The following is a 12712-nucleotide window of genomic DNA, read 5'->3' on the forward strand; positions in this document are numbered from 1 at the left end:
AGACCTGTTAAGCTATACCTTACATCCATAGCATCACGTACAATTTAAAAAAAGTAGGAAACAGGCACGCAGTTCCCGTGGTTCTCATCATAGATAGAGCAGTTAGCCGTCAAAAAGAACTCGTTACAAGTTAAGTTGCCCTGTGAAAATGTAACTAAGTTAAGAAAGTTCTTCAGCCTGAAATGTAACTCGCAGTTACTGAGTTACTTAAAAAAAGAACGAGTTACTTTCAAGTTACTTCGGATACAAAGTAGCATTATGCAGGTGCAGCGCGCGTGAGTAGTTGAGTTAGACCTTGAGTTGCCTGCGGAGGAGTGCAACACGCTTATATCGTTTTCGTTTATGTCCAACAATAGGCCTCTCCCTGTTCGTAAACAAATGACGTCATAGTGTTCGACAGCTCCATAAATTTGGTAGAATTGAACTACGCTCGAAGCTATAGAGGTGAACATTGTCGCGCCCGAAAGCCAGGGTCTTGAGGGGATTACGATATGGTCCCTTAAAGGGATGCGACCCTTGGTCTTGCTTTTCTTTCAATTGGAGGCAGCGAACAAGTGCGCGTTCGTAGAACCCAGCCCTCTCCTTCCGATTTGTTTCGGTTTCAGTCTGGCTACCAATGTCATGATGACGTTTCTCGGGCAGAGGTCTATTCGAATGCTTTGCATTTAATCCCTGTGGGCGCAGAATGGTGGAGCTGCATTTCAATGGCAGCGATTGTTACTTCCTGAATAAAATAGGAAAAATAGGAAATTCCATGAAGGAACCGGAGAGAAAGCAAGAAAAAATGTGGGCATGAGTGAAAAGCGAGTTAAAAGTAACTTGGAACTTAAGTTAGTTTGGCAAAGTTAACTGAAAAAGGAGCGGGTTCCTCTTAATGTAACCACGGCACAAAAGTACTGAGTTACATTACAAGTTACCAAAAAAAGCAACTTAGTTACAGTAACAAGTTACTTGTAACGAGTTACCTCGAACTCTGGTTCTCACGGCCCCGAATAAACTCAAGCTATGACCTGCTATAAACAGAACAGACAAGAAGATTAGAGGTTGTCAGATACAACACAAGCATATGTGGGTAGAATGTACACAAGGGGCTGTCTACAGTACCCCCTTATTACGCAGCAAATTATATGTAAACCAAATGGGCAGATGTGTAAACACGAGGTTGAGAGAACGCGCTGCTGCCCAAAAATCTAACACCCCGTCTGGTCATCCACCAGTTCACCGCAAAAACTGCGGATGCGGACCACTATTAAAAAAAAAACGACAATAGCAGGTACATTTCAAAACTAAGTGTAGAGAGAGATCCTTGAAGCCTACTTGATTAACAAAGCAAGTGATAAATGTGTAAGCACACCATCCATTGTTCTCAAACAAGCTGATATAATCTCTCTCGATAATAGTTCCTATAGTCTTCACGAGCCCTGACGTTCCTAGTGCTCACGTATTTGTGATACACCTATGCTACACTCCTTGTACGCTAATCTTTAGTCGTCCATTTAATTCCGTTGTCAAGTTCGGCTAAGGGATTCCGTATTTAAGAGTGAACTTCGCTTCCACGATGACCCTCGTCGCGTTTCGGAACTGCGAGATATCCAATGGTGTCATGGTACAATTATACCTTTACATTAATGCTAGGGTTGTAGATGTGTACACAATTTGAGAATAATACAGACTAATGAGTTGTGAATCGCGGTTGTGACATGTTGTGCAATCGGGGTTGGAATCAGACGGTTGCTGGTAAATCCATATCTGCTGAGAGTACAAGATACAACTGCCTCTCCTACGCTTACCCAAAGCACATGCAAGCTTAAGCTTATAACAACAACAATGTTATGTTTAGATGATGACTGGCGAGTTTCATCGCCAGAGGCAATACGCTACCCCAGTGCTGGTGGTGATGTGGGGAATGAAGTAAGCTTACAAATCGCTTAAGAGCATGCAATAATAGGTGTCGTATTTTGTACTGTAAGTTGTTGCTTCACCCACCACTTGGGGGTGTTTTGTTGGGTATAAAAGGAAAGAAATCTTGAAATAAAGTAGTTGGTGTTTTGGCTTCCTGCCCGTCATGTTCTGCCTGCATGATAAGATACGACAAGTTGGCGATGAGCGCTAAACAACGCCTAAACAACGGGATGCCTAAGTTTGTGCAATTCAATCCTCGGGAAGAAACCATAGATGACTACATCGAACGGTTCGAAATATTCCTCAAAGTCAACACTGTGAAGGCTGAAAGCAAGGTAGACAACCTTTTACATTACATCTGGAAGGAAGCGTACGATACGCTTAAGAATATTCTGCAGCCCAGTCTACCGCAAGCGAAAACTTACGACGAGCTCGCCAAGGAATTGAAGCGTCATTGTGCACCATCAAGACTGATTACAGCGGCGCGTACGAAGTTCCATCTTCGTCAGCAACAGGACGGCGAGTCCATCACGGATTTTGTGGTGGCCATCAAGGAACTTTCGCAGACGTGCTGTTTCGAAGCATTCCTGAATGAGGCTTTGCGGTACCGCCTCCTTGCAGAGTGCAGGAACCCTGAAATTCAACGAAGCCTACTTGAATTGGACAACGAGGGATTCGACGAAGTGAATAAGAACGCGTTGGCTAAGGAACTGTCCATGCAAGAAACACGTGGAATGCAGCAGCAGCCAAGGGAACATTACAGTGCGGACGTCCATGCCGTGCAACGACGGAACACACAACAGCAAAGTGTACCGGTAGGGCATTGCTTTAGATGTGGCAGTAATAAGCGTTCTGCTCAAAAGTGTTCTTTTCCAAGAGCCAAATACTATTTTTGTGGAAATATTGGCCACACAAGAGCTGTATGCTGGCAAAAAAATCGCAAGAGAGAAGTGCCCTTGACTAACGTAAAGTACACGAACGGTTCGCAACTATGTAAGCCATTTACGGCACAAGTGATGATGATGGAAGTTGATACAGGAGCCGCGGTGGCCCTGGTACCTGTGGACTTTTATCTAGAAAACTTTTCGCATGTTCCTTGTGAAGAAACAGACCTGATGTTATGCACGTATCTAGGGGATGAGGTCCCGGTGAAGGGCGTCGCCCATGTCAAGGATAAAACTGATACGCAGGAGCGTATGCTTCATCTAGTTGTCAAGAGCTCTGATAAACAGTTGCCTTGTCTGCTTGGCAGAAACTGGCTAGACGAATTGAACTTTACTTGAAATTTTTTTAATGTTGTTGCTCAGGATGAGACAGTGGAAGGCCTGAAACTTGCGTTTCCTTCTGTGTTTCATTCCGGGACTGGAACGATAAAAGATTATGAAGCAACGCTCATAGTGAAGCCCAGTTGTCAACCAGTTTTTCCATGAATCGTATAGTTCCGTTTGCCTTCAGGGATAAGGCTGAGAAAGAACTGCAAAATATGGTTAGCCAGGGTATATTGGAACCCGTAAGAACAAGTGAGTGGGCCAGGCCTATTGAAATGGTTCATAAGCAGGGGGGCGGACTTCGTATTTGTGGTGACAACAGTGTAACTGTTAATCCGAACATTATGACAGACCATTACCCCCTCCCTGACGAACTGTTTCCAAACCTTGTCGGCTGTAAGGCTTTCACTTTGCTTGACCTCAGATGTGCACATTTGCAGTTAAATGCTCACTGTGACAACGCACTTGGGACTCTGAGTTCACACGTATGCCGTGCGGTGTGTCAAGTGCCCCGTCCATATTTCAGGGGGTTATGGATAAAATTTTGGATGGTCTTTCTAATGTGTCCTGCTACATTGATGATGTATTAGTTGGAGGCGCTTCCTATGATGAATACTTACAAAATGTCAAGTTTGTCCTTTCACGGCTGCAGAGCCATAACATTTCTTTGAATGTCGAAAAGAGTATTTTTTTTGTAAGCGACGTGCCCTACCTCGGGTATCTGTTGAGTGCACAATAACTGAGCCCTAACCCGCAGAAAGTATCAGTAGTATGGTATGGACTCTCATAGTGCACAACGCTCAACTGTCCTGAACACGATTTAATTAGCAATTAGAGCTAATTGGTACCCTCCACATTAATCAGCACCCTCCTGGGAGTCACCACACTATTTGGGGAGCGTCTAACTCGTGTCCAGACCAGCTGAGCGTTGTGCACTACGAGAGTTCATAAAAAAGAAAAAAAATAGATAGAGACAGAGTGGAGAGAAGGAGTTTAGTTGAAGATCAACTACGCCACCTTGAAGAAAGTGGTCCCGAACGGCCGCTGTTCACCGCCGGGCGACGGAGCACAGAGGCAGGTTGCAAAGCATCGCAGCTATGACCACAAGTTCCGGACGTCCAGTGACGTCAGCTGTGACGTCATCATGACATGTCTGGGCAGGTTAGGACAGCTCTGGACATGCGAAGAGAAAAACACTCGTGATACAGAGGCTGGAAAAGCAAGAGTATGCTAACCATCAATAGCAATCAACAAAAAGAATTAGTTACACAACAAATCATCCCACGACAACAGCAGCACAGAACGATGCGACTGCTCCATCTGACAGCCAGGCAGAGAACTGACTCGTAATGGTTTTTTCTGCTGTATAAAGTCCCGCAGCTGCACCCCCTAGCGGTTACTTTCTCAACTAATCTCACGACAAAATTATTAAGAATCACGCCTGCGCTACTCTCATTCCCAAGGCAGAAGAAGATAGAAAATGGCGGGGATGCCCGGACAACAGCAACCAGTGCCCGACGTGCACGGGCATGAAAATCGCAAACAAAGCGGGGACAAAGTTGGCGAAAGCATTAGTTACACAACAAATCAGCTCATCACAACAGGAGCGCAGACTGATGCGACTGCTCCATCCGACAGCCTCACACAAACTGAGCCGCGCGGGGACTGCGGAGCCACCGAGGACACGTCTGCACTCCAGGAGATCCAGCGAGGAAGTGACTGGGGCGCCGCACCGCGGCCGCTACGCATGCGCGCGCTCTTAGCGCCCTCTGCTGCGACCACCTGCGAGGAGGAGGAGGAGGAGGAGGAGGAGTGTCGTTGGGAGGAACCCGAGAGGTCTGCCTGCCTGATTAGACGGCATGTTGCTCGGGAAGGGAAAGGTGGTGGAGAGGAGGAGAGGAAAGGGTGAAGTGGAAGACCGAGCGGAATCCGCTCGGGGGGAGGATAGCTGCGTCCATGGGCGCCCTCTGCGGTGACCACCTGCGAGAGGCTAAGAGTGAAGAGCATTCCTGCGCCCTCCTCTTGCGTTGCTCATGGGTCGTAACGTCATCCCATTCTCCCAAGGCTACACATTTTTTTTTTTTCACACGGTCGGTTGACACAACTGAACAAGGTCAATCTGCAATGAAGCCATGCACCTGCGTGGCTCAAGGACGCGTACGCTCTAGACAGGGGACCTATTATTTATTGAGTCACTATCCCAAAATTATTTCCTTTATTCTTCTATAACGATTGCATAGGAAACTATTGTGAATTCCAAAGTCTTACTAAGTGAGACTTGCAAAAGAACAAAATATCCTAACACGTAACTCCATCAATGGCTAATAAGAGGACTAGGCACTCAACAAATCAACACAGAGTACGGGTAACAAGGAGCGCAGAACGATGTGTCTACTCCATCTGACAGCCAGGCACTGAACTGAATCTTAATGCTTTTTCTCCTCTATAAAGTCATGCATGTGTCCCTCTTACGGTTGATTTCTGAACTAATTTAATCGCAAAATTGTTAAGAATTGTTCTAGTACTATTCCTGTTCAGGGCAGCACTATCGACATCGTCAAGATAAGAATGTTCCTTCTCAAAAAAGAAAAAAAAATACAAAGCGTCAACAAAGGAAAGCATGCATGTCGGGGCATGTCAGGACACGTCAGGACAAATCGTACGACTGCTGGGCAACAGAGGAAAACAAACACAGACACACTCGAACAGAGTGAAGAAGACACTCATCATCAATTTTCACGTTCACCGCATTCCCTCATTGTAAATCCGTTCGTCACAAAATCCACCACAATCGTCACACACCATTCACCGGTGACGAACCACACATCTGCACCCCATCACAGGCAAACATAACCCCACCGAAGCTACCCTCTTCCACTGACGGCCAACGCGATTGCTAGCAGCAGAATTAACGTGTCGACACCCGCGAGTGTCCAAGGAAGAAGTGGATCCTTGCGCCCCCTTCAGGCCGTGCTCATTGGTCGTGACGTCACCCTGTTGTCTCAGGGCTACACTGTTTTTTTCCCACTAATGCTCCTCTAGACAATGTCCACCTGAAACAATAGTGTTGTGGTATTACGTCATCATGCAGAGGCGTGGCTCAAGGACACGTATGCTCTAGACAGGGGACCTGTTATTTATTGAATCACTATCCCAAGATTATTTCCTTTATTCTACTATATTGATTGCATAGGGAACTATTGCAGAAAAACACCATACATGAGAGTGATTGTAGGAATTAAGCATTTCATTCCCAAAGTCTTACGATATTAGACTTGCAAAAGAACAAAATATCCTAACACCTTCAATGCCTACATAAAACGAGACATGTCCATCCCTTCCGAGAGCCAGGCAGCTAACTGAATAATGTCGCTTTGTTCCTCGACTGGATAAAGCCATGCACCTGTCCCCCTTGCGGTTACTCTCTGAACTAAATGATTTCTGAACTAATTTAATCGCAAAATTATTAAGAATAGCACTACTCCCATTCAAGGCAGCACTATCGACATCGTCGAGAATGTTCCTTGTCAAAAAGAAAAAAAAACTACACGTAGAAGGAAAACATGACAGAACAGGTCAGGACATGTCAGCGCATGTTTGTCAGACAACAAGGGGGAAAAAAGCAAAGATAAACACTTGAACAAAGCAGAAAACCAGCATCAAACTATTTCTAAGCGCACGCACTCCTCTTATTCAAAAACAGTGCTCATCATAAATCCGTCCAGGACAATACACACCATTTTTCTAGTGCTACACTTTTTTCCAGCGAAGGACGATGCATTGCTACAGACTGCGTGACGTCATCACATCCTGTCTCAAGAAGACAGCGGCAAAGACAAAGACTCGTATTATGTATTGATTCGCGAGATTATTTCCTTTGTCCGATTCTTAATGACATTCACTTTTACAATAAAATTCAACAAAAAAAAGCACCGTGCATATTAACGATTTTCACCCCAAAGGCTCATCATGGTCATTAGAATCACAACCCCAGTAAACAACCACTGCTCTTTCAAAATAATAAGTGAGACCACTCAACATGATCACCAGGCTTGTGTAATACATGAACCTTTCTATGCTCGTATACTCGTTGTCTGAGGCTACACCTGCGAGCAAAAAGCCGGGGCAAAGTTCCATTCGCGCACGACAAAGCGCAAGACGGAACGCCTTTACGGGAACATGATGGCATTCCCACCATATTAATGATTTTCTATCTTGCATTGCAGTTTAGAAAAGCACAGGACAAGGACACACAAATTCCTTTAAGCGAGAAGGGAAAAGGCTTAAGACCACAGTGCCATCTGTTGCACGATGACGTGCAACAGATGGCACTGTGGACTGGGGCGCGGAGTGCGCGCTCGTCGTACATTCCCTGGTCGCGCGAGAGAGTGAAGTTTCATCTCCTAGTCTTCTTACTCCATGGTCTTAAGCCTTTTCCCTTCTCGCTTAAAGGAATTTGTGTGCCCTTGTCCTGTGCTTTCTTTACGAAGGGACAATGCGGCTGTGCATGTAGCATTATCTGATACCAGACATGAGTGTCTTTTTCTTAGTTTATTAGCATATGCTTCAGTTTTTTTAAGTCAAGCACAAGTGCGCGCAATTTTTGCTGCTCTTTCCTCAAATCTCTGCTTTTGTGCAGAAGAAAGTCGCATGGTAAAGCTGAGAAGTGGGTTTCTCTGCTTGTTTGTTAGATGTTGTTAGGAGCTCGGTGTGTTGAAGAAGTAAGCTGTTATAGTATCCATGCAGAAATGCTTGCATCTGAGCGCAGGATAGGAATTCCTGAAGCACGGCACCTTGAGTGTGAATATATTATTTTGGATGTGAGTCTGCTTCACTGCATGACAAGGCTAAAATGGGAAGAGAGAAAAAATTGGAGCGCTTCATTAATAGCGATCCAAGTAATAGGGCAATTATAGTTTCCATAGAAAGTAGAATTTTAATAGACTCCTAAAATTATAGTTTTGTAGTAGTAGTTTTTCTCAACTGCAATGCAAGATAGAAAATCACTAATATGGTGGGAATGCCATCATGTTCCCGTAAAGGCGGTTCTGTCTTGTGCTTTGTCGTGCGTGAATGGAACTTCGCCCCTGGCTTTCGTGCCTTTTTGGTCGTAGGTGTAGCCTGAGACAATGAGTATACGAGCATAGAAAGAGTCATGTATTACATAAGCCTGGTGATGACGTTGAGTGGTCTCGCTTATTATTTTAAAAGAGCAGTGGTAGTTTACTGATGCTGTGATTCTAATGACCATGATGAGCCTTTGGGGTGAAAATTGCTAATATGCACCGTGCTTTTTTGTTGAATTTTATTGTAAAAGTGAACGTCATTAAGAATCGGAGAAAGGAAATAATCTTGCGGATCAATAAATAATAGGGGTCTTTGCCGCTGTCTTCTTCAGACGGGATGTGATGACGTCACGCAGTCAGTAGCAATGCATTGACCGTTACTGGAAAAAAGTGTAGCAATAGAAAAATGGTGTGTGTTGTCCTCAACGGATTTATGATGAGCACTGTTTTTGAATAAGAGGAGTGCGTGCACTTAGAAATAGTTTGATGTTGGTTTTCTGCTTTGTTCAAGTGTTTCTCTTTGCTTTTTCCCCCTTGTTGTCTGACAAACATGCGCTGACATGTCCTGGCCCGTTCTGTCATGTTTCCTTCTACGTGTAGTTTTTTCTTTTTGACATGGAACATTCTTGACGATCTCGATAGTGCTGCCTTGAATGAGAGTAGTGTTATTCTTAATAATTTTGCGATTCATTTAGTTCAGAGAGTAACCGCAAGAGGGACAGGTGCATGGCTTTATGCAGTCGAGGAACAAAGGGACATTATTCAGTTAGCTGCCTGGCTCTCGGAAGGGATGGACACGTCTCGATTAGCTCGTTGTATGTAGGCATTGAAGGTGTTAGGATATTTTGTTCTTTTGCAAGTCTAATTTAGTAAGACTTTGGGAATGAAATGCTTAATTCCTACAATCACCTCTCATGTATGGTGTTTTTCTGCAATAGTTCCCTATGCAATCAATATAGTAGAATAAAGGATATAATCTTGGGATAGTGATTCAATAAATAACAGGTCCCCTGTTTACATCACGACCAATCAGCACGGCCTGAAGGGAGCGCAAGAATCCACTTCTTCCTTGGACACTCGAGGGTGTGGACATGTTAATTCTGCTGCTAGCAATCGCGTTGGCCGTCAGTGGAAGAGGGTAGCTTCGGTGGGGTTATGTTTGCCTGTGATGGGGTGCAGATGTGTGGTTCGTCACTGGTGAATGGTGTGTGACGATTGTGGTGGATTTTGTGACGAACGGATTTACAATGAGGGAATGCGGTGAACGTGAAAATTGATGATGAGTGTCTTTTTCACTCTGTTCGAGTGTCTCTGTGTTTGTTTTCCTCTGTTGCCCAGCAGTCGTACGATTTGTCCTGACGTGTCCTGACATGCCCCGACATGCATGCTTTCCTTTGTTGATGCTTTGTATTTTTTTCTTTTTTGACAAGGAACATTCTTGTCTTGACGACGTCGATAGTGCTGCCCTGAATGGGAATAGTGCTAGAACAATTCTTAATAATTTTGCGATTAAATTAGTTCAGAAATCAACCGCAAGAGGGACACATGCATGACTTTATAGAGGAGAAAAAGCATTAAGATTCAGTTCCGTGCCTGGCTGTCGGATGGAGTAGACGCATCGTTCTGCCCTCCTTGTTACCCGTACTCTGTGTTGAATTGTTGAGTGCGTAGTCCTCTTATTAGCCATTGATGGAGTTACGTGTTAGGATATTTTGTTCTTTTGGAAGTCTCAATTAGTAAGACTTTGGAATTCGCAATAGTTTCCTATGCAACCGTTATAGAAGAATAAAGGAAATAATCTTGGGATAGTGATTCAATAAATAATAGGTCCCCTGTCTAGAGCATACGCATCCTTGAGCAACGCAGGTGCATGGCTTCATTGCAGATTGACCTTGTCCAGTTGTGTCGACGACCATGTGAAAAAAAAAATCTGTGTAGCCTTGGGACAATGGGATAACGTCACGACCAATGAGCAACGCAAGAGGAGGGCGCAGGAATGCTCTTCTCTCTTAGTCTCTCGCAGGTGGTGACCAGCTCCGGTGGCGCAGCGGTAACGCGTGCGCTTGGAGACTGGGAGGTCCGCGGTTCGAATCCGCGGGCCGGCTGTGCCGTCTGGGGTTTTTCCTGGGTTTCCCTCAGATGTGTAATAGGCGTATGCCGGCACAGTTCCCCTGAAGTCGGCCCATGGACGCAGCTATCCTCCCCCCGAGCGGATTCCGCTCGGTCTTCCACTTCACCCTTTCCTCTCCTCCTCTCCACCACCTTTCCCTTCCCGAGCAACATGCCGTCTAATCAGGCAGGCAGACCTCTCGGGTTCCTCCCAACGACACTCCTCCTCCTCCTCCTCCTCGCAGGTGGTTGCAGCAGAGGGCGCTAAGAGCGCGCGCATGCGTAGCGGCCGTGGCGCGGCGCCCCAGTCACTTCCTCGCTGGATCTCCCGGAGTGCAGACGTGTCCTTGTTCGCTCCGCAGTCCCCGCGCGGATCAGTTTGCGTGAGGCTGTCGGATGGAGCAGTCGCATCAGTCTGCGCTCCTGTTGTGATGAGCTGATTTGTTGTGTAACTAATGCTTTCACCAACTTTGTCCCAGCTTTGTTTGCGATTTTCATGCCCGTGCACGTCGGGAGCTGGTTGCTGTTGTCCGGGCATCCCCGCCATTTTCTATCTTCTTCTGCCTTGGGAATGAGAGTAGCGCAGGCGTGATTCTTAATAATTTTGTTGTGAGATTAGTTGACAAAGCAACCACTAGTGGGTGCAGCTGCGGGACTTTATACAGGAGAAAAAACCATTACGAGTCAGTTCTCTGCCTGGTTGTCGGATGGAGCAGTCGCATCGTTCTGCGCTGCTGTTGTCGTGGGATGATTTGTTGTGTAACTAATTCTTTTTGTTGATTGCTATTGATGGTTAGCATACTCTTGCTTTCCCAGCCTCTGTATTACAAGTGTTTTTCTCTTCGCATGTCCAGAGCTGTCCTAACCTGCCCAGACATGTCACGATGACGTCACAGCTGACGTCACAGGATGTCCGGAACTTGTGGTCATAGCTGCGATGCTTTGCAACCTGCCTCTGGCTCCGTCGCCCGGCGATGAACATCGGCCGTTCGGGACCGCTTTCTTCAAGATGGCGTCGTTCATACTAAACTCCTTCTCTTCACTTTATCTCTATCTATTTTTTTTCTTTTTTATGAACTCTCGTAGTGCACAATGCTCAGCTGGTCTGGACACCAGTTAGACGCTCCCCAAATAATGTGGTGACTCTCTGGAGGGCGCTAATTAATTTGGGGGGTCCCAATTAGCTCTAATTGCTAATTAAATCGTGTTCAGGACAGTTGAGCGTTGTGCACTATGAGAGTCCATCACATACTACTAGTATCTGCTGTCAAGAATGCCCCTCCTCCAAAATGTGTAACTGAGTTCAAAAGGTTTTTGGGACTTGTTAATTTTTATTCGAGATTTTTGCCTGATTTTGCAACGATCCTTGAGCCACTGTATGAACTCTTGAAAAAAGACAAATGTTGGTTATGGTCACGCGAATGTGCAGCAGCATTTTCAAAAGTGAAGGACTTATTGTGCAGTTCAGAAGCGTTGCAGCAGTATGATCCTACTACCCAGCAAACCACCAACATCCAAAAGATATCCCAGAAAGGTCGGATATGTCACAGATATCACACCAGTCACATGGACGTCTCATGGACATCCAGAATTTTACGTTCGTGAATGACTTTTTCTTTATGCCTCATAGACGTCCCATGGATATCCTTGATGTGACATTTCAGAATGTCGTGTTTTCAATGTCTCATAGACGTAACACGGTGGACGTACTTAAGTGTGTGCAAAATGTGACTAAAAAAGTTGCATTTTCATTTTTTTTATAATTCCAGCTTAATATATGCCATTCGAGTACTATCAGGGTTCCCGAGCGAACAAAAAAACAACAACTAATTTTGGCTGAATTGGAACAGAAGAAAAAACAAAATTGTGTGCTTCTTCCTTTTTTTTTTTTCAAGATATGTTTGCAGTACGGGCATTAAAGTGCCTTCATTCACGGGCATTCAACGCATTAAGGCATTAAGGCTTCAACGGGCATTAAGAGGCTATTTCAAAGCTGCAGCTAATCTGAGAAAGACAAACAGCACTTTTTGTATTTTTGCCACTGCTAGACGTACTGCAGTGACTTCCTCGCTGTTGTAGAATATCTGATGGCATTATTAGCATAATCCTTTTATGTTCATCATTCCTTTTTGCTTATTTTTCTTATTTTTGTTTCTCCCCCCAGATAAGCAAAGAAACATAATGATTGGTACTGTGCAAAGCCCTTGGTCATCATTTCATTTCCCATGCGAGAGACATCACTAATGTCTGCCAAGAAAGACTGAGTGAGGAATGCCCAACCAGTTGTCGCATTTGAGGTCAGCGTATACCTCGCGAAGTGGGCCGCGGTTAACATTTCATACAGCCTTATCTTTCCTAATCTGCCAC

General features: G+C 45.1%; 1 protein-coding gene across 1 annotated transcript; it reads left to right on the top strand.

Moving 5' to 3' along the window:
- The first annotated feature begins 2132 nt into the window (after positions 1 to 2132).
- LOC135394474 (uncharacterized) lies at positions 2133 to 3332 on the top strand. Its single transcript, XM_064625227.1, has 2 exons — positions 2133 to 2717; positions 3210 to 3332. Exons 1-2 carry the CDS (start codon positions 2133 to 2135, stop codon positions 3330 to 3332), a joined length of 708 nt encoding a protein of 235 aa, XP_064481297.1.
- Positions 3333 to 12712: the final 9380 nt, after the last annotated feature.

The sequence above is a fragment of the Ornithodoros turicata genome, chromosome 1 (assembly GCF_037126465.1).
Source record: "Ornithodoros turicata isolate Travis chromosome 1, ASM3712646v1, whole genome shotgun sequence".
NCBI lineage: Eukaryota > Metazoa > Arthropoda > Arachnida > Ixodida > Argasidae > Ornithodoros > Ornithodoros turicata.

Bases quoted from the DNA above. Each gene is read 5' to 3' on its own strand.
- LOC135394474 (XM_064625227.1), top strand. From the start codon at position 2,133: ATGCCTAAGTTTGTGCAATTCAATCCTCGGGAAGAAACCATAGATGAC. The intron at 2,718-3,209 runs GTAGGGCATTGC...GTTGTTGCTCAG, and splicing joins CACAACAGCAAAGTGTACCG to GATGAGACAGTGGAAGGCCT.